The sequence below is a fragment of the Mobula birostris genome, chromosome 22 (genome assembly GCF_030028105.1).
Source record: "Mobula birostris isolate sMobBir1 chromosome 22, sMobBir1.hap1, whole genome shotgun sequence".
Classification (NCBI taxonomy): domain Eukaryota; kingdom Metazoa; phylum Chordata; class Chondrichthyes; order Myliobatiformes; family Myliobatidae; genus Mobula; species Mobula birostris.
Window position 1 is genome coordinate 24,932,587 of NC_092391.1, and position 22,969 is coordinate 24,955,555.

General features: G+C 38.0%; 1 protein-coding gene across 3 annotated transcripts in view; it reads left to right on the plus strand.

The window, feature by feature from the left end:
- gle1 (GLE1 RNA export mediator) overlaps nt 1-22,969 on the plus strand; it is a 49,307-nt gene that overhangs the window by 20,496 nt on the left and 5,842 nt on the right. For all 3 annotated transcript variants that reach the window (XM_072240343.1, XM_072240345.1, XM_072240344.1), the window contains exons 6-14: nt 1,176-1,430; nt 3,374-3,587; nt 4,273-4,385; nt 5,536-5,605; nt 10,579-10,721; nt 12,304-12,494; nt 15,659-15,788; nt 18,267-18,371; nt 21,367-21,449. In XM_072240343.1, coding sequence (XP_072096444.1) covers nt 1,176-1,430; nt 3,374-3,587; nt 4,273-4,385; nt 5,536-5,605; nt 10,579-10,721; nt 12,304-12,494; nt 15,659-15,788; nt 18,267-18,371; nt 21,367-21,449 — 1,304 coding nt within the window. The remainder of the gene's footprint in view (nt 1-1,175; nt 1,431-3,373; nt 3,588-4,272; nt 4,386-5,535; nt 5,606-10,578; nt 10,722-12,303; nt 12,495-15,658; nt 15,789-18,266; nt 18,372-21,366; nt 21,450-22,969) is intronic.

Genomic DNA, 22,969 nt, shown 5'->3' on the forward strand with positions numbered 1-22,969 from the left:
GCTCAAGGGCAGCTTCTACCCTTGAATAGACTATTGAATGGTTCCCTAGTATGATAGATGAACTATTAACTTCATTACCTCATTATGATCTTGCACCTTATCGTCTACATGTATTATTCTTCCTCTGTAGCTGCTGCACTTTATTCTGATTGTTATTGCTTTACCTTGTTCTACCTCAGTGCAATGTGTAATTAATTGATTTATATAAGCAGTATGCAAGCCAAGTTTTTCACTGAACTTCAATACATATGAAAATAATAAACCAATTCCAGTTCAACCAACACACACAAAATGCTGGAGGAACTCATCAGGACAGGCAGCATCTATGGGGAAAAAAGTACAGTCAATGTTTTGGGCTGAGGAGAGAGAAAGAAACACAAGGTGATAGGTGAAACCTGAAGCGGGAGGGATGAAGTAAAGAGCTAGGAAATTATTTGGTGAAAGAGATACAGGGCTGGAGAAGGGGGAGTGTGATAGAAGAGGACAGAAGGCCATGGCAGAATTAAAAGGGGGGAGGAGCACCAGAGGGAGGTGATGGATGGGCAAGGAGATGAGGTGAGAGAGGGAAAAGGAGATGGGGAAAGATGAAGGGGGGGGGGGTCATTATCGGTAGTTCGAGAAACTGATGTTCATGTCATCAGGTTGGAGGCTACCCAGATGAAATATAAAGTGTTGTTCCTCCAACCTGACTGTGGCCTCGTCACAACAGCAGAGGAGGCCATGGATAGGCGTATCTGATTGGGAATGGGAAGTAGAATTAAAATGTGTGGCCACTGGGAGATCCTGCTTTTTCTGGTCGATGGAGCGTGGGTGCTCCGCAAAGCAGTCTTCCAATCTATGTCGGGTATCACTGATATACAGGAGGCTGCACTGGGAAAACCGGACACAGTGTATGACCCCAGCAGACTCACATGTGAGTGTCAGCTCATATGGAAGAACTGTTTGGGGCCCTGAGTGATAGTGGGGGAGGAGGTGTAGGGGCAGGTGTGGCACTTGTTCCTCTTGCAAGAATAAGTGGCAGGAGGGAAATCAGTGGAGAGGAACGAATGGACAAGGGAGTCACGTAGGGAGTGATCTCTGCGGAAAGCAGAGACCAATTCCAGTTCTTCCCTTTCAGATTTGGATTGAGGAATATTCTTTGTTTTTCATTGTTGTTTTTCTTCTGTTTCATGCAGAATATGAACCTGAAACTACGAGAAGCTGAGCAGCAGCGGCTACGACAGAAGGAGTTGGAGCGTCAGAGGCAAGCAGAAAGTCGGGAGCGATTGCGCCGGCTGAATGCCATCCAGGCTGAAGTGTTAAATCTGAATCTGCAGATTGAGCCCTACTTAAAACAGAAGGAACTGGTTGGACTGGACCTCTCCGAATACAGTAATCGTGGCAATCAGCTGTGCAGCCTGGTGTCGGGAGTTATTAAGCTCACATCAGAGGTGTGTGCATGGCATGAATAAGCCCAGTTCTGGCTGAGTTATCAGATTTAAATTTAAATGTGGGAACTGATGGAACAAAAAGTTGGCTGTTTCTTTGTTTTCTGAATCTACTGTACTAGTAAAACATCTTGTATATATTCTGTGAATGACATTATTAATGCTGTTTTGGTTTGCCCAATCTCTTCGTTATGTCTTATATGATTACAATATTTCCTTTGTTTTTTTTTAAATTCTTGTACTCTGTTCCTTGATATTAGAGTTCTTAGCTCAGCTAAGATCCTTACTGCCTTTGTCACCTTTTGTTATTAGGGCTGCCCTCCTCTGCTACTGTGTAGTAAATGCTAATTTTGTTGTCTGTGTGGGTGATGGAAGTGAGGAGATAGTAGCTGCTATTGGGTATTCATTGAAACTTGAATGTGTATGAGATTAGGCTTGTTTTGATTCCTTCTCACCAACTCAAACCCCACTTCCTACTGTTCAAATGTATTTGCACTTGCTGTAAGCCTTTGGTTTAAAAAATATATCACTGGAGACTTTCTGATTCCTATTAGCCCAAATTAGTAAAGGTATTGCTGCAGGTGGGGGGGAAGGACTTTTAAGTTTTATTTGAAGCCTGTTAACCAAGCCTCTTGAGCTGCTTCAGATCAAAGACATATTTTCATTATGCATGTTTCAATAGCTTGTATTTATACTGTTCCTCTAATTTATCAGAATTAGATTTTTAAGGCAATATAATATATTGAAATTTGGATTTGCGGGCTTTTAAAGCTGTTTTTAGCATGCACGTTTTTGAAGCTGGGAGGAACAGTAGAACAGTTATTGAATATATTTATTAATGAGGTTTTCTTTTAGGGCCTTTTTGGACTGTTCATTCTCTGAAATCTCCTCTACATTCAGTTAAAGTATTGTTGACCTGTATCATAAATCCCTTTAATTTCTTGGTTCCACAGTCCATAAATACTTTTGCCTGATATGTAAAGCACCTTCTGATGATTGGGGAAGATTAATTTATTACAAATGTGCATAAAAGATTATTCTCCTAAATTTGTACTTTCTGTAAGGTAGAATTAATGTTTCCTTTCTACCATTCAAATGTAAATTTGGAGCATTTTGCTCATAAAAGAACATAAAACTACTTTAAAATTCTGCATTAAATATTGGGAATGAAGATGAAGTATGAATTCTAGGTCACTGAACATTTCAGGATAACACTTGCCAATAGTTGATTGGTTTCTGTTGTGATGATTATGATTCCTATTCCTGATCGTAGCTCATTGATAGTAGAAATTTAGAAATCATTTACTCCTACAGATATCACATCTCTCTGGGTTGCATACATCTACACAGATCAGATGCGAAATATATATTTTTTAAAAAAACTGGAAGTTCTAAAATTCTAGTTAGATTACATTTAAGGTTCTATAATCTGTTTCAGCACTGGAAAGAGGTTATTCAGTGAAGGGAGAAGTACAAATTCACCAAAATGAACTTAGGGCTACACGGGTTTGATTATGTTGATTGGCTTGTATTCTGTGGAAAAAAACTCTTACCTGAGGGAGTTCTGAATAAAGGCCAGCCACTTGGGATGTTGTCAGGATGTGCATGATAGCTTAAATCAAGATCTCTCACACAAAGACCTGTTGCATCAGGGAGTTGGTAATTGACCATTTCAAAATGGAATGTTGTGATTTCAAGAGTAATAGCCATAAATCTGTGAACATTGAGATCATGATTGAACTTGGCTCGAATGCATGTACTGAGTAGCCCATTGACAAACCTTGGTGTGTGAGTAAATGACAGATACTTGTAGAAAGTGGGGTTGCCTCTGCCAGTGGAGACATACTTTGAGAATTGTCAAGAGTAGGAAAGGGAGAAAATTACTTTCCTGCTGTTGGCAATTTAAGTATATTAAAAACTACAATCCTAATTTTATGTCTTTGTAGGGTGGCTTGCTGCAACAGGAGGACATGCTGAATGCAGAGCAAGCTCTACTGCAAATGAGAGAGCTGATAGCTGCCATGAATGAAAAAATTGCTGCTGTAGCAGCGGAGAAGAAGAGGATCAAAGAAGAGGAGGAGAAAGCACTTCAGAAAAAGCAAGAAATCAAAAATGAAATAGTAGCACCAGCTCCTCAACAGAAACCACGTCATAAAGAAGGTATTGCGATGTTGGTATTTGTGAGAAATCTATTTTGGTAATTCATATGTTGGTAATCTAAGTGTGATTATGCAGAGAGAAATGCACAGAAGTGTCACATATTTCAGCATTCTGCAGGTGCATTCCTTTTAAAGGTAGAAATCTGTTCTGTTGACTTTTTTATCTGAGATAATTGATTTAAAATTGCTCATTGCTCATTGATTTAAAAAAAATTGAAGATGAAAATTCTTTAATTTGAGGTAGGGACAGAAATGTACTTTATAGTTCAGGGATACTTGTGATACTGACAAAATCCAGGAAGTGGGTTTCTAGAACTCATTTGGTTTAAATTCAGCCGCCCACAGAAGAACTGCCAGTGAGACAACAACAATTAGTAACTGGATTTGTCTCGTAATATTCCTATTGGAGTCAGTGTCTCTGAAGTATTTAATCTGAAATATGAAAGCCATTTTTGCATCTTTGTGCATTTCAACTGAGGTCTTTTCACTGTGCACTCTGATTGACAGGAACAATTGAATCTGCTTGGCTGTTACATAAATCTTTTCTTACTAACTGGTTATGCTGCTTGTAATTTAGGAATGTGCATTTGTATTTGGCTTATTACAAATATATAAAGAATTTTAAGACTGGTGGATAAAGCAATCTGTAAAATTTAATTTGTACAATCATTTTCTTTCAATTATAGGGCTGCAGATAAAGGCAGATCCAAGCACTTTGCAGTGGTACCAACGATTGCAGGATTTCTGTGATCAATGTGCAGCATCCATCAGTGATCTTAACAACAGCAAGGATAGTAAGGTAAAAATAATAACAATTTCTCATGAAGTAATTTGTTTTTGCTCTCAAGTGACTTCTGCACAGTCCGGTCCCTTTTGCATTCTGAAATTTCTAATTGAAACCTGTCCTCATTAGCATTATGAGGGAATTGAGTTCCTAATTTCATTTGTAGTTGGAGAGAGAAGCAGATTGTAGCAGGTGGGTGACAACTAATTGAAATTTGAGTATTGGAAGGGACAATTGATTTTCCTTCCTACATTTGATGTGAATTTTGTAGGGCCATAAAGCAGTTGCATTGTGGCATATCTGATTCTGTAATATGATCTTCTATTTATTTGAGCAGATAATTATTGCTAACTAAATAATATCAGCATAGTAAGTATCCTACAACTAGGATCTGTCTATAATCTTGCACTAGAGCACTGTGGTGACAGTGTATCATGTATAATCTGCAGTAGAGTTATACAGCTGGAATAATCTGACAATTCTGTAACCTTCCCCATCAATAAGATGATGCTTCAAGAAGGTGGCATCCATTGCTAAGGGCTCTCATCATTTGGGATTTGACCTCTTCTCATTATAACCATTGGAGAAAGAGTTGCAGGAGCTTGAAGACCCTCACTCATTGATTCAGGAACAGCCTGTTCCTCTCTGCCATCAGTTTCTGAATGGTTCGTGAGCAGTATCTCTATTTCTTATTACACTATTTTTTTATATTTCCTATAGCAATTTTATGTCTTTGCACTGTACTGCTGCAGAGCAATACATTTCATGTCATATGAGTCAGTGATAACAAATCTGATTCATTAGGAAAAAGGGCAGCAGGCTCCTGGGAGTACATCAGTTGTAGGGTCGGATCTATATCACAAACCATCCTGACTGAGAAATGTATGTCAATTCCTTTATTATTGTTGCTTCTCAATAATGAAACTCCCCACCCAACCAGATTGTGAAATCCATTGAACAGAAGATTCAAGAAGTTGGCTTACTGTACATTCACAAGTGTAGTGAGAGTTTGGGTAATAGATTTTAGTCTTGCCCTTGCAATCACATCCTTAAAAATAAATACAAAATTAAAAAAAAAATTCTTAATTGGGGAATAAGCATATGAAGGCAATGCTACATAATCCTTATCATTTTAGTTATAATTTCCTAAATTATACACTTGTAGGTTAAGAAGATTAAAATGGATCTTCAGAAGACAGCAACCATTCCTGTTGGTCAGATTTCTTCCATTGCAGGTAAATAAAAAAATGTTATTCCTGAGATTTTTCTTCTCAATGTAATAATTCCATAATTTATATAATTAGCCCCTTCCCTTAATTTCTCCTGCCATATTCCTCCATGTATAAATTTTGGTCTTATTATCCATTACTGATTATTTGATGATTTTGGTATTTTCCTCCTATTGCTTTTCCCACCTGTACTGACGTTTATGAATCTTTGTGGAGCGTGGTTCCAGAAAACTGCATCACACTTGGATTATTTTATTCCTGTCATAGATGATTGGATGGGGAAGATGTGGGTATACAGTGTTGCCAGAAATTGAAATAAAAACACCAGGAGAAGCAGCATCTGTGGCAAGTTAATGTTTTGCACTAAGTTGATCAGAACTGGGGAAGAGGGAAAACAAGTTAAGTGCAAAACTCTGCCACTGTGCCCAGAGAATGTTCCCCAGGTTTTCTGTGTTTTGGATGTGGACTTGGACTATAGACTTTTTTTCAGTCTTAGTTTTTTTTTTATATATTCTGTGTTTTTCACCTGATCTTTCTTGTTTTTTTTTGTGTGGCAAGAGAGATTTGGGGTTTGATGTGCCTGTTTCATTTTCATTTGTTTTTTGTGTAGATGGATGGATTTTGGGGTTGATGATCGTGCTGCCTTTCTTTTCTTTCTTGGTTTCTTGGCTACTCAGAGAAGAAAAATTTTGGAGTTGTATACTTTGATAGTAAATGAACCTTTGAACCTTGAACTTTGAATTTCAAGCTCCTTGTAATTTAAAACTATTACTTAACCTCTCCTCCTAACTCTTTCATTCTCATCATTCAGAGGCTCAAACAGTTCTTCGAACTTAGCGTGCTATATATTATTTCTACTTTACTGCAGTTTTAATTTTTTTTTTTAGTCAGTGAATTAAGTGGAGCCAATGCATGCCTTCTCACATAGATGATACCTGTTACATTTGTGTACAAGATAAGATGTATAGTAGTGAATCACTTGGGCGACTGCCAGCACCCCCTCTGCAAACAAGAAAGATAATCATCTGCAGATTCCCTTCAAAGAGCATGCCACCATGACTCCCCTACCCAATACCAAATGCAGTCTTTCCCGTGAATTCAGTCTGTTTGGGAAGGTGGTTCTCATACCCTGTCAGGTAAAACAGTGATAAATAATTCTCTGTTGTGCCTGCAGTGACCTGGTCCTCAATATTTTTCTTTTTAAAAAAAAAAAAAAATTGACTTGACTGCAACAACAACTTTCAACTAAAGTACTAAAGAAAGAATGTGGCATGATAATGTGTGGAACAGGAGGGTTCATTTGTGGTAAAGTGTAAGGTAGGATTTTTTTTAAGAGGGGGGTTATTGGTGCAAGGCAAATAAAAATGATGATGGGGGCATGTGCAAGTATAAAAGATGGGCGTAGAGGAGAGAGAAATCATAACAGGACAGGTCTGTGCTGTCCAAGCAAATGTGAGTAGTGGTTTGGCAACTGGAATGTTGATTTTTATTTCTTTTGCAGAAGCTGTCAGACCTACTGAGAACTTGTACCATTCCACTTTTAATATCTCCACCATCCATAGTATTGATTTACTACTGGAGGGCTGAATTAACCAGTGATTTTCTGTACAGGTGCACTGGCCAGAAGTAGCTGTGTTTTGTTTCTTAACTTACTGAGGATGCAGGTTGGCTGACAAATCCAGCATTTACTGCTGTCATTACTGTCCATGAGCCACCACCTTGATGTAATGCTGCTTTTATGGATGTTGATATATAGGCAATTCTAGAATTTGGAGACAAATGTTCCAATGTCAAATCCTACTCAATGTCTATTCAATGAAATGTTAATTTGAGGTCCCATTTGCTGCCTTGTTTGGAATTGGTACTATTTTGAAAGTTCTTGTATCCTGGGCCATCTCTCAATTAACATCACTGAAATAGATTGCCCAATAATGTAGCCCCTTGCTGGTTCTGGAAACTTGCCCTGCATAATGGCAACAAGAATTAAGATGTGTATTCTCCATGTGAAATAGCAGGTTGTATCTGAATTGTCTCAGTTGCTGTATAAGTATCACATCTCCAAGCTATTAGTTTAGAGGTACAAGAGACCAAAGAAGAAAGCAGATCCAAAACTAAAAATGGTTATTATTCTCAAGCCAGTGAGTAATATTGGATTTGCAGAGATCTCTTCAATTTTCACTTGTTTTCATTTCAACCTGGAATTTAGATTGTTGGTTCTGTGCTATCAGGTCGCTTAACATAAAATGTATTCTGTGGTTGTTGGGGTGAGGTTCCCACTCCTGATTAATATTTTGCTTTTGCAATCTCACAATGCCCTAAAATGTTTAATAGTCAGTAAAGTATTGTTTTTGTTCTGAAGTGCATTGATTTGTATTCATTTGTGAGTGTCACCCTATAAATAGCAATATGATAAGGGCCAGATAAATGCTGGGAAGAATATTTAGTTAATTTTTATATCTTGTCAAGGAATCTTTCATGTCGACCTTGGATTGTATATATGGGTAGGGTTTAATATTTTATCCAAAAGGCTCCTGATACTGCAGTATCGGAGCAAGAATGTTCACCTGGATTATGTGCTTGAGTACTGGAATGGGACTATAACCTATGGCTTTTTGATTCATAAGAATGCTACTCATTATGTCAAAACTGACACAGTATATCTGGTATTAGATTTGGCTCTGGTGCTTGCTAATACTTATTTCTTGGTTCTTATATGAATGAGTAAGAGGTGAGAAGCTGTTTTGCTCTCATAGAAATGCATGTCATGATTAAGACCATCAAAAGAGAAATGGAAATTGAAGTGGAAGCTGATGTAGAAATCTAATTATTTGTCCTGCTTTCTACAAATGTTTGTATATTCAAACATTTGATACCCTGTCCCTTAAATAAAATAGAGGGCAATGGGTGACCCTAGGTAATTTCTAAAGTAAGTACATATTCAGCACAGCATTGTGGGCCGAAAGGCCTGTATTGTGCTGTAGGTTTTCTGTGTTCAATGTTCTAAATGTTAATTGAAGGTGGATGTGTTTATCACTTATTGTTTAGATATCAATTGGTGCCTACTGGTCAGCATCTATGTGGTGGACTGAATGGCCTGTTTCTATGCTCTGATTCTATGACTGTTTTGAAAGCAGGGTTGTTTTCCTCTGTCCTTGTTAATATTTATCCTTCAGTGAAAACATCTATCATTATTTATCACATTGCTATATGTAGGATGTTTCTGTGTAGGAAAGACTGCCAAGTTTGAGTTTCAGTGGTGACTGCAATTTAAAAATTGGCTGTCATCTGTTTCAGGACATTCTCAAGATATGCAAGCGGCTACTTAAATGTAAATCTGTCTTCTCCATTTTTCCAGCTTGCGAGTTTTCATTACAGTTGTTTACTTTCTGCTTTTAAGCCATTTCTATTCTGTGGACATACACAAAATGCTGGTGGAACGCAGCAGGCCAGGCAGCATCTGTTGGAAGAGGTACAGTCGATGTTTCGGGCCGAGACCCTTCACCCTCTGACGAAGGGTTTCGGCCTGAAATGTCAACTGTACCTCTTCCAATAGATGCTGCCTGGCCTGCTGCATTCCACTAACATTTTGTATGTGTTGCTTAAATTTCCAGTATCTGCAGATTTCCTCGTGTTTGCGTTTATTCTGTGGAGTCTGCTTTGCTCTGTAATTTATACCTCCACCATTAACCATAGTCATTAAGTTTTTCTGCTGAGCGTTCCATGTTAATACTACCTTGCAGATGCAGCTTCAGACTCCTACTTTATAAGACTTCCCTTGAGATTAATTTGTGGGAATCGGGGCAAGAGGAATCAGAATCAGGTTTATTATCACCGGCATGTGACATGAAATTTGTTAACTTAGCAGCAGCAGTTCAATGTAATACGTAATCTACCAGAGAGAGAAAAAGTAATAATAAATAAAATAAAACAATAATAAATAAACGAGTAAGTCAATTGCATGCATTGAATAGATTTTTTTAAATGTGCAAAAACAGAAATACTGTGTATTTAAAAAAAAAAGTGAAGTAGTGTCCAAGCTTCAATGTCCATTTAGGAAATGGATGGCAGAGGGGAAGAAGCTGTTCCTGAATCACTGAGTGTGTGCCTTCAGGCTTCTATATCTCCTACCTGATGGTAACAGTGAGAAAAGGGCATGCCCTGGGTGCTGGAGGTCCTTAATAATGGACACTGCTTTTCTGAGACACCGCTCCCTAAAGATGTCTTGGGTGCTTTGTAGGCTGGTAGCCAAGATGGAGCTGATTAGATTTACAACCTCCTGCAGCTTCTTTCAGTCCTGTGCATTAGCCCCCCACCCCCCATACCAGACAGTGATGCAGCCTGTCAGAATGCTCTCCATGGTACAACTATCGAAGTTTTTGAGTGTATTTGTTGACATGCCAAATCTCTTCAAACTCCTATTAAAGTTTAGCCCCTTACACTCGTGGTTGCAAAGAATGGATCTCAACCTAAAGTAGCACTGGTGCAGACTGTGGTAATTTAAACAATTAATTCAGGGGTGGCCAACTTTTTACATTCCATGCGTCAATTTTTCAACGCATGAGTTCAGATGCGATTTTTTTTCATGAGTGAGTTCCATATTAACATATTTTTACGAGAATTGTGGGGTTACAAGGGTTGTATGGCGCATTTGAACTTGTGTGTGAAAAAATTGATGCATGGAATGTAAAAGGTTGGCCACCCCTGAACTAATTCATTGAGAGGATGATGAGGAAGCATTGATGGATTCGGTGAACAAGTGTCCTTCACCTATTTATCTCCTGCAATGAATGTGCATCTGTGACTTTCATACCTATGGTATGTAGAAATAAAGGTAATACCTTTTGATGTATTCTTTTCTGTTGAAGTACATTTCTGAAAATACTGCACAAATGTTGGTTCTCTTTTTGCCTGAAATATCAAAATAAGTGTCAAACTAATTTTCTGTTTTCTTTTGTACCCCTCCTCTCCTCACTGCCTAGGGTCTCATCTGCGTGACATCTTCGATAAGATTAATAACCTTCTCTTAGGCAAGCAAATATCGTCGGGTGGTAAATTGGTGTCAATTGCTCATCACCCACAAGGTCAGGACTTTGTCTGTTACAAGCTGGCAGAAAAGTTTGTGGTGAGCATTTATAAATTACTGCCTGTGATATGAATTTGCAACGTCAAGCCAAGGATTTTCTATAATATGCACTATATAAAATAAATTTACGCCTGCCATCAATAAAAGAAAGAAACATTTGCATTCTTATGGCACTCTTCATGATCTTGACATTGTAAAGGACTGCCCTGTCAATTAAATACGTAGATTATATTTAGGTGAATTATAACAGCTAGTTTACATATTTACAGTAAAGCTTCACAGAGTAATGAGTAAATAAGTGAATAATCAGAAGTGTGATTAGTGACAACTAGAAGATCTTTTTGTTCTGTAGGAATGAACATGCCTTTACCATATCTTCTCCCTTTTATTCATTAACTTTTCATTAACTTAAAATTAACTTTTGGACACTAATTTAGATTATGGATAGATATTATTACTTCCAGTTGTCAATGGGCTTTATTTCTCAAGCCTGGAAGTTCTGTTGTCCTTTCCAACATTTATTTCTTATCCTTTATAGCCAAAATTTAATGACCATTTTGTTTGTTATTTTTGAGAAACATATAATCTGCAAAATGGAAGGCATAGTTGCCTAGGTAACTACATTATATGAAGTTGTTCTTTGCATGTGAAATTTTCAGAGAGGTGCTGAGAGAATTAGGTGCTACAGACAAGATCAAATGTTACCATGCATTCCACCATATTTATCGTAATGCAGCACAGAAGGGAAGGTCAAAACTAATTCTAACCAATCAGTCCTACTTGCCTCTTATTTTTCTTAATAGCCATGTATATTCAGTGGCCACTTTATTAGGTACACATGCACATCTCATTGTGGCAGCAACTCAGTGCTTAAAAGAGGTTCAGTTGTTGTTCAGATCAAACACCAGTATGGGGGAAGAAATGTGATTAAAGTGACTTTGACCATGGAATGACTGTTGGTGCCAGATGGGGTGGTTTCAGTATCTCAGAAACTGCTGATCTCCTGGGATTTTCATGCACAACAGTCTCTAAAGTTTAAAGAGATTGGTGTGAGAAACAAAATATCAGAGGAATGGCTTTTTTTGTGGGTGAAAGCACCTTGTTAATGAGGGAAGTCAGAGGAGAATGGCCAGACTGGTTCATGCTGACACAAAGGCGACAGTTAATTTAAATAACCATGTGTTACAACAGTGTTGTGCAGAAGAGCATCTCAGAATGCATAATATGTGGAGCCTTGAAGTGGACAGGCTACAGCAGCAGAAGGCCATGAACATACACTCAGTGGCCACTTTATTAGGTACAGGGGTACTAATAAAGTGGTCACTGAGTGTGTTTTGTGTTCTAGTCAAGTAGTTTCCAAATTCCCTTTATGTTTGGAGGGTGCTTTTTGCATTTTCTTCAACCATCTTCTCGAGCATTACATTCAATGTAGAATAGGCAAGTCCTTTGCCTTCTATTATAAATACGGTACATGGATTCATTTTGTGGTCTGTTGCAAAAGGAAGTGTCTCAAATTTTTTGTGCTGTTTGAACCAGATATAAATTATTATCATTTTTAATTGGAAAGGCACAAGTACAATGTCTGCTCTAATTTTGACATTGCCTTTTTTCTTATTTGCAGAAACAAGGGGAGGAGGAGGTTGCATCTCACCACGAAGCTGCATTTCCAATAGCAGTGGTTGCTTCAGGGATCTGGGAGTTTCACCCGAAGGTTGGCGATCTTTTCTTGGCCCACTTGCACCGAAAGTGTCCCTATGCAGTCCCGTTTTTTCCTTCGTGGAAAGATGGGTTACCAAAGGAAGAATACCAAAGGTAGAAGTCCCAAAACAACAATATGCCCGCAAAACTGCAAGCATAACTGATCTGATTTCTGCTCTCTACCAGATGGTTATTAGCAGCAGCTGTTCTGGAACTTCAAGTTTGTTTGATTAGCTGTCTGACATCTTCTCTTCAGAATCCCTTTCTGTGTTGAACTTGTTATTTTGCAAAAGCATATTTATTTAAGTATTATAATTTGTTAAAAGTCAATCTGTTTCAGCTGTGTAGAACTTTGGTTCGGCCACATTTGGAGTATTGTGTCTGTTTCTGGTTGTCACAAAGGAGGGATGTGGAGCAGGTGTAGAAGAGGTTCATCAGGATGTTGCCTGGATTGAAATTTATTAGCTATAAGGAGAAGTTAGACAAACTTCATTTGTTTTCTCTGAGGAGTGATCGATAATGAAAATTTTAAAAAATGGGAAGCATATACAAGTTAGATAGCCAGATTTAGTCTCCCCCCTCTCTCACCCCAATGGAAATGTAACATCCTAGAAGTAGGTTTAAGGTGGGGGTGGAGGGAGTTTCAAAGGACACCTCGTTTTGGTTATGTCACAGTACTATGATGCAAATTCCTTTACGCCACTGAAGAAAGCCATTCTATAATTCCGTTTTAAGATGGTGGTACTGAAGGCAGGTGACAGCCTTCTGGTACCTTGAAAGGCAAGAACTTTGAGCAAAAACATTATTAATAACATCTTTTTTGAAGTACATTGTGATAAACTATCACCACAAGCAATGAAGAGGCGAGTGGAGGCGAAGCAAATTTGAGGGATGAGCCATGCTTTTGCATTGCAAAATTGACACAGATGGAATTGGAGAGGAGTCATCGAGGCAGAGGAGTTTTGATGCCCGTCCAACTAACCTGAGTGCGAGGTTGGATAGCTCTAAGTGTCAAACTGATTTGGAGAGTTTGAGAATAGCTTTGGGCTTGGCGCCATGATGTAGGTTCCGAGCAGTTTCACTGTGGCAGGGCCCGGGTCCTAATGCGAGGTGCGATCCGCTGTTGGACAATTTAAGCACCAGCCCAGATAGACTGGAAAGGCAGTGTGTCAGGACTGGTGAGAGTTGGGCCAATTTTGCTCACTTTCCTGTAATGTTCATTCCTCTCTCCGTGAGGCTGTGAGACTGCCCTGGCTGCTGTGCTTTGTGTCTGTGCGCTTTGCGGCAATTTGCCCCATTAATATGAATTGAGACAGAGGTTTCAGGCCTACTCTGGGCTGCTCTGGGGATTTGGATCTAAGGACCCAATCTGGTTCGAAATGCTGTGCTCATTTCTGTTTGCTGTGCTTGTTTCTGTTGTTTGCATGATTTGTGGGTTTTTTTCTCTTTTCTCTGTGCATTGGGTGTTGATCTCTTTTTAAATTGGGTTCTCTTGAGTTTCTCACTTTGTGGCTGCCTGTAAGCAGACAAACCTCAAGGTTATATAATTTATATATTCTTTGATAATCAATGTACTTGAATCTATAATCTGTGATTCTTGGGGAACCACATAGAGGGAAAAAATATAGGTTCCAAAAAAAATCAAATTAAATTGCTTTGGTAAATTATGGAAATATGCAATAAAAATTACAATTATTGTAAAAATGTCACTGCTGTGGAGATGTATTGATACAGTGCTGCTTTAATTTAAATTAAGATTGATGCCATTCTTCATTCCTTTGCTCTGCATTTCTCTCTCAAATGCTGCTCCTTGACCTGGGATAAGAGTGACATTACAAAACAGTTATTTGTGAAAGGAATGAAATCACTGCATCTCAGTGTGCAGTCCACCATAATGTTTATTTCTTCTGAATTCTCTTCTTCCTAGGTTGAATTTCCTTGCAAATATATTGACCTAAATTGATGGTCAATCCAGACACATTGAAATTTTAGACTCACTGCTATAATAGGGGAAGCAATTTGGAGCATTAATCCCTCAATTTTTTAAAAACATGTTCTGGGGTAACACATTTGCACAGCTGATAGAGCTGCTGCTTCAGAGTTCCAGTAACCTTGGTTCAGTCTTGATCTCTGGTGCAGACTGTGTGTGGCTTGCTTGTTCTCTGTGTGCTTATAGGGATCCTCTGGTTGTTCCAGTTACCTCCCACATTGCAAAGATGTAGAGTTGGGTAGTTTAATTGTCCACTTAATATTGTCGCTAGGGCACTGCTGTAGAACGTGGAAGGAGTGGAAAGCAATGCAGGAAGAATGAAAAGTATGAGTGCACGTAGCTACTTGATTAGCAGAAAGGCTTGATCTTTTGCTGAATGACTGAATCTATTGATTTTCAGAGATGAGAATACTAAACTTGATCGTAGTGAAATTGGCAGTTTGGATTTATCTTCACCTTCATCCATTCTGCGAATGAACAATTCATGAAAATGCAATTTTTTTTTGTTCCATTTATAACATAGCCCACTTGCAGATTGCATTTTTGGTTTCTGTTTGTAGAACTAATCTTTGACTTAAAAAAAACACTGTTGGAAGAACTCAGAGGAGCATCACTGGAAGGAAGTGGATGGTCTGATTTTCCTCTGATTTGTTGAGTTACTCAGCAGTTTGTTTACTTGGAAAATTTCCTGGCATCTGCAGACTGTTTTTCTCCATTTAACAACCTTTTGGTCTCTGCTGAGGTTGTAATACAGATCTTCCAATATTCAGATACTTCTAACTCATTCAGTCTGTTTGCTTTGTGAAAGCAAATTTCTGATCAAATCAGTTAGATCTAATTATATGGCAAGAAAGGAATAAGGGACTGAATTACCTGTTGTTCCCATGTTCAATAAAAGTAAATGTATTTAATTTCAATGTATTCTCATGGTTTAGTTTGAAATAAATTCATCAATCTATTATTAGTTTGTCAGAAGAACTAAACTATTATTTTCAGATCTTCTATGAGATGCTGTTTCTATTAGCACCAAAGCAAATACAGGTATACTGGAAGTCTGATACGTGACAAAATTTGAGGAATACCCAGTAGTTCAGATGATATTTGTGGAGAGCAAATCAGTTTGGGTAACACAACCCCCTTGTTTTTCTATTAAATTCCCTTTAATTGTAAGTATGAGTTTAAGGAGTCAAATTAATTTCTCTGAAGGTGAGGTGAATCAGTAGAATAAGTATTCAGCAAGAGGGAAAAGCAAGATTTTAAAGTCTAATCCTTTCATCTCTGCTAAAAGGTTATTGGGCTACAGAGTGCAAGAAAATTGTGTTGAGCAGCAGGACAACTTTCTAAAACGGATGTCTGGAATGGTTCGCCTGTATGCAGCCATTATACTGTCAAGATGGCCCTATGGAACAAAGCAAGGAGTAAGTAACCTAATATTATGGTACTTCTTTTGAAAATACTGGTTAGTTTATCCAAACCTGAATGAAATCCTTATGAATATTGGTTCAAATTACATTTGACCCAGCTTGTATATTGCTATACTAACCTTTTTTACAATTGTGCTTCTACAATTTCATTGTTGGTATTAACATGGGGGCCTCTTGTCAAGCTCTCTTAAGACCTTTTCTGCTTGCAAATGTTTGATAATCAAAGACACTTAGAAACATTGGAGGAAAATAATGTAATTAATTTAAATTCAAGCCATCTTTGTTGTAATTAAGTTCAGTAATGCCTTGAATGAACTCATGCCAAATGTGCCAGAAATGGGTGGCATTAAGCTGATGAAATTGTACTAAGCCTCTTTGTTCAGTGAGCCAAAACTTAATTCTGTTAATTCAATTAAAAAGTTTTTCCTCTCTCTCTTCATTCTGAAGAAAAACGTTCCACTCTGTTATTCCTGTTAGTTGTGACATGAGGTTTTGATCATTTTGTAGTTCAGAATCAAGTTTAATATCATTGGCATGTCGTCAAATTTGTTAACTTTGTGACAGTGGTACAATGCAATAATGATACATAGTAAGTAGTGCAAAAATAGAAATAGAGTATTATTAAGGTAGTGTTCATACTTTCAATGTCCACTCAGAAATTGGATGGCAGAGGGAAAGAAGCTGTTCTTGAATTGCTGACTGAGTGCCTTCAGGCTTCTGTACCTCCTTCCTGACGGCATGTCCTTGGTGATGGGGGTCCTTAATGACAGTTGCTGCTTTTTTGAGGCACCGCTCCTTGAAGATGTCTTGGATACTACAGAGGCTTGTGCCTATGTTGGAGCTGACTAGTTTTACAACTCCCCTCAGCTTGCTTCGATCCTGTGCAGTAGCCTCCCCATCCATACCAGATGGTGATGCAGCCAATCAGAATGCTTTCCACAGTACATCTGAAAATTTTCAAATGTTTTGGGTGACATTCCAAATCTCCTCAAACCCCTAATGAAATATATGTGATGTAATTGAATTTAGTGTCATCTTGGCTGCCTATACTGGAGACAATGACTAGTTGCTGGGGTGTCATATATGAATATGGATACAAAATGGTTTGTATGTATAAACAAAAATTAACACTTGGAATGACTTAAGTGTTTTTAGGATGCCAAGACAGTAGTTTTCTTGATAAATTTGTTTTTCTTAAATGCTTTAATGCGACATTCCTGTATTCTTAAGTATTTTTGAAAAGTAGTTCCATTGGTACCACCCAAGTGAAATTTGAACTGTTCTATAACATAGAATTTATAGCATGGAAGGTGGTCATTTGCATGTTTGTCATAAATCTTCTCCTATCTCTTCTACCTATGTCAGTATGTCATTCTATTCCTTTCTCTGTGTAACTGCGCATCTCTGCCTTAATACGTATGTGCAGTGTGCTATCATAAGTAAAACCATTTTCTTGATGTTTACTATGTGCATTGCCAGTACGACACTATTACGTAACTGGCAACAATGAATATTAATCGAGACAGGTTTTCTAAAAACAAAACGTTTATTAAACACATATAAATGATAAGGAGAAAAAAAACAAAGGAAAACCTTAACCGGAGGTTAACAAGTACACAGCCGTTCATCAACATCACTCGGCTCTGGTTCTTAAAGCGTTAAATGCGGAAACAGTTCTTAAAGTGATACAGTCAGATATAGTTCTTAAAGCGATAACCTCGAAAGTCCAACAGTTTTACACATTCAATTGGGAGAGACTTCTCTGGAGAAGGATTTCTTCACCGATGCACCTTTACTGCCAGTTCTGTCCACAGGATTCCAGATGCCGAAAATAAACAGTTTAAATCGACTGACCTTATATTTTTAGAGAGAGAGAGAGCCTTTGTGTATGAACTCATTGCGCTATTGCAAGAGTTATCTCAATGCAGGTTCCCTTCAACGAAGACTCAATAAGGTCGATCCTTTATTAAACTGCCAAACGATGCTGACTTCTCTCAAGCCTTCACTTCGATGAATTCTTCACTCTCCCTTCAAAACTGTGGGAATTGAGTAAATTGGCACTTCCAGCCACAAACTTCCAGTCCAAATGCAATATCTTGTAAGAGAACGCACCTTCCGTTTTAAAAATGAAACTGCGTCACAAAAACAAACACGCAACAGAAACGGAGGCACAACACGTTCTACCTGGAAATCTACAAACTCAAAAACCCACTGTGTCACCTGGGTCGACCCTTATATAGTCACGGGGCACATGACATCAAGAGACCTCACATCGGCGGGAAAATCACATCAGGTGACCTCCAAAAGACCATTACAGCATTCTCACAAAAAAAAATCTCCTTGAGCATGTAACAACACCACAATTAAATCTTCTTTCTAGAGAAGATAGTCTGAGTTTATTTTATTCAGCCTTACACATGATTGCAGTTGACATGTAATTATAGTATTGATCATTGTTTTTACTTTGCTTAGGAACATCCGCATGGCCTGAATCATGCTTGGCACTGGCTGGCTCAGATGTTAAACATGGAACCACTGGCTGATGTAACTGCTACACTACTCTTTGACTTCTTGGAGGTTTGACACTGTTTGCATCATACATAAGTATCGGATATTTATTGAACTTCGGCTTTTTATTAAAACTACTGTTAACAATTATAGACCCTTATCACGTTTTGTTTCAATGTTATTTGCGAAATGGAAAGTTTTCATTGACTAGTACTTTGAATATACAAAGCAAAGGAAGTTGTGCTTAACTTTAGCGAGGCTTGTAATACCACACTGAAAGAAGTAACCAGGGCTTAAGAAAGAGCGCAAAGGTGACTGGAGAATTATACTGCAGATGAGGAAGTTTGGTTATGCAGAGATGTTACAGAAGTGGGGCAATCTTCTTAGAGTTGGAAAAATGGAAGGGAGATGTAGTAGAGGCATCAAAAACGTAAGGTATTTTGAATGATTAAGAAATTATTTCTACTTGATATGGTGGGTTAGAAAGCAGAGAAACAGATTTGATCATTTAAAAGCAGATGAAAGGTTAACTCTATTTCTGTCTCCGTAATTGCAGCCTTGCTTGCTGGGTATTTCTACTATTGTATTTTTGTTGTAGTTTTCCAGCATCTATAGTATTTTTCCCTTGGTATTGTTGTTTAATCCACTGCTACTTCTCTTCCAGTATTCTTTGCTCATGAAGTGGTCTCTGATTTGGAGAGAATGCTTACGAATTTGGTGACTGCTTCAGCCATGATACATGATCCCAAGTTTCCAGTTTCTTCTTTTATTGTCTGTCTCACTTCTGGTATTTGACTTGCGTCCTTGCCCTCCTGTGCTGTGCTAATGAAGCTCAACGTGAGCTCAAGAAACAACATCACACCTTCTGACTGAGCATATTATCCCTTTGTGCATTTGATATAAAGTTAAACAATACATATTTATCAGCATTGTGAAACTTTTACAAGCTTCAGAATGGTGATAAATATAAATTTACAGATTCCTGTGATTTTGGATAATTGTGTTCTGCATTTGACTACTCTTGGCACTGTCTCTACTTTTGTCATTCAGTCTCTCTTGCTTGTGTCCTTTCATAGATTTTTCCATTCACTCTATTCGTATCCATTTTCATTTCCATCGTCACATCCAAAAAGAAATGTTTCAAACCACAGTTGCAAGACAATGTTTGTGAACCCTTTGCAATTACCTGGTTTTCTGCATTAATTTCTCATAAAATGTGGTCTGATCTTCATGCAAGTCACCATAATAGACAAACACAATCTGTCTAAACTAATAACATCCAAACAATTATACTTCTTGTCAATATTGATTACACCATTTGAACAATCACAGTCTTGGTTCCAGAAAGTATGTGAACATTATCCCTTCTACCAAACCCATTTGGAATGAGGTGTTCCAATCAATGAGATGAGATTGGAGGTGTGGGTTGTAGAGGTGCACTGCCCTATTAAAAAAAAACACAGTCAGGTTACTGACCAATCCAGTTGTTCTCAAGAAAGATCTGTTTATGTGCACCATGCCTTGATCAAAACAACTTTCAGAGGACTTTAAAAGAATTTTAGAGACACATGAAGCTAGAAAAGGCTACAAAAACATTTCTAAGGACCTGAGTGTTCATCAGTCCACAGTAAGAGAAAATGTCTACAAATGGAAGAAATTCAGTACCATTGTTACTCTCCATAGGTGTGTGCATTGTGCAAAGATCACACCAAGAGCACAACATGCAATGCGGAAGGAACTGAAAAAGAACCCAGGGGTAACTGTAGTAGACCTGCAGAAATCTCTAGAACTTACAAGAGTCTCTGTTCATATGTCCACTATAAGAAAAACACTGAACAAGAATGCTGTTCAGGGAAGGGCACCATGGAGGAAACCACTGCTCTCTTTATATATATATATATATATATATATATATAAAAATTGCTCCACATCTCAAGTTTGCAAAAGATCACCTGGATGTTCCACAGCAGTCTGGAACAATGTTCTGTGGCCAGATGAGATAAAAGTTTAACTTTTTGGCAAAAATGTACATGCTGTGTTTGGAAGAAAAAAGGCACTGCATCCCAACACCAAAGCCTCATCCCAACAGTGAAGCATGGTGGAAGGAGCATCATGGTTTGGGGCTTCTTTGCTACCTCAGGGTCTGGACAGTTTGCAGTTGTTGAGGGGAACAATGAATTCAAAATTGTATCGAGACATTTTACAGGAAAATGTCAGAGTAGCGGTCTGTCACCTGAAGCTTAATAGAAGTTGGATGATGCAACAAGACAATGATCTGAAACACAAGAATAAATCAACAACAGAATGGTTTAAAGAGAAGAAAAATCATGTTTTGTAATGGCCGAGTCAGAGTCCAGACCTTAACCCAACTGAGATGCTGTGGCATGACCTAAAGAGGGCTGTTGGTGCAAGATATCTTAGAAATATTGATGAAGCAGTTTTGTGTGGAGGAATGGTCTAAGGTTCCTCCTCGCTGTTGTGCAAGTCTGATCAGCTGTACTGAAAATGTTTGGTGGTGGTTATTGCTGCTAAAGGAGGTTCTACCAGTTATTAAATACAAGGGTTCACATGCTTTTTCCAGCCTTGGCTGTGAATGATTAAGCAATGTGTTCAATAAAGACATGAAAAGTATACTTGTATGTGTGTTGTTAGTTTGGGCAGATAGTGTTTGTCTATTATTGTGACTTTGGTGAAGATCAGACTGTGTTTTCTAAATAATTAATGCAGAAAGCCAGGTCATTGCAAAGGATTCACAAACTTTTTCTTGCAACTGTATTTCCAAATCTGATGAAAACTCTTTAATCTTAATCACTAACTCTGTTTCCCTCTGGACAGAAACTTCTTGTTTTGCTCAGTGACTTTAGCATTTTTATTTCTATTTATATTTATAATATGTTTACAGAAGTATCTGCAGTAATAATTTACATGATGAAAGGAGGCATTACTGGGGAGGCTTGAGTGGGATTATTTGAATTATAGCCTGCAGTGCTATATTCTCTGTGCAGAAGTTTATTATTTCCATGAATCTCTTGTAGTCTAATACTGCTACTTGTTTCCCCAATAGGTCTGTGGTCGTGCTTTGATGTTAAAGTATCAGAACCAGTTTTGGAAAATGATCCTACTGCTCATGAATGAATATTTCTCCAGGTAAGGGACTAGTGATGGTTGTGGATGTTTACCACCAGCATGCCTTTCATGTGATGGACAAAGACGAGCCTACTATCTTTATGAGGAGCACAGTTAAAGTTTGATTTCTTAATTTAGCAAGAAAACAGAATTTGCTGTACTATACACAAAATGCTGGAGGAACCCAGCAGGTCAGGCAGCATCTATGGAAATGAATAAACATTTGACAATTCAGGCCAAGACCCTTCATTAGGACTGAAAAGGAAGGGAGGTGATTGTTTATTCATTGGGGCATCTTTCCCCTTAATTTCTGCTCTTAATGAAGGCTTTTGGCCTGAAACATCGACTGTTTATGCATTTCCATAGAGGCTGAGTTGCTCTGGATTTTCTGCATCTGCAGAATCTCTTGTGTTCATGACTTGCTGGATTATACTTGTTTTCATGATCTACAAGTATGCTAAAATGTTTTGCTGTTTTTTTTTAAGTAGTCATCTTGTAAAGGAAGAAGCTGCAACTTTGTGTAATACCTGTCAAAAACTGCAATAGAGAAAGTTGTGGGAATGGATGATTTGCCCCCTTGTGGGCTACTTCCCACTCATTTGATAAAAGATCAGCCACAATTGCAGGTGCCATTTTCTCAGAACACCACAATGGTTTCCCAGTCTATTTCTGTTACTCAGTTCCCCAAAAACTCTGCAACAAAATTTTACCGCTAGAAGTAATTAATAATTTTAAATGTTGGGTGACAGGTAAGTATTGACAGAATGATTGTACAAAGGCTCTTACTTTCCCAAAGAGTGGTCGTGCACTTTCATCAGTGAAGCACTCCCACACTGGAATGTCATTTGCTTTGTTTATTTCAAGTATCAGGAATGGAAATTCATCAAACCTACATCAAACAATGTAATAAATATTAGAACTTGAGTATTGTGAGGTAGCTGGAGCTTAGGCTATAAACCAAGCTATAAACTTGGAGCTGGATATTGGTTAACACTTGCATCTTGTCAAAAACACTTCATTGTGGATACTAAATATTCCACTAAAATAGATGCTCTTATCATACTGTCACTGACTGCCAGATACCACTTTGAAATGACATGTATCAGTTGCAATTTTATAAATTGTTTCCTCATTTTGTGGGTATTGTCACGTGAACATAGTCACCTGAGAGATGTAGCTGGTAGATACTGAGCCATCTCTTTATTCAACAAGATGAGAAACACAGGAGGCATCATGTTGCGTTCCTTTCAGAGAAAGAAGTCTGCTCAACCCAACATTACATATGCTAAAGATCATAGAACAATTCTGTTTACATTGTATCTGCAATGCTCTCTTTGAATTACGTATAAATTTAACACCTTCTTTGCACCCACATTACATGAATTTTAAATCAGCACGGTCTGGTCTTCCAACTAGCTGTGTTTCATGGCTCTTAGGAACCTATTGTTTAGAGTTGCATTTTAAATTTAATCTACTGTCCATATTCAGATCTGAAGATTGGTAGCTAAAGTTAATTGCTGAAGTTAATATTTTGCTATACA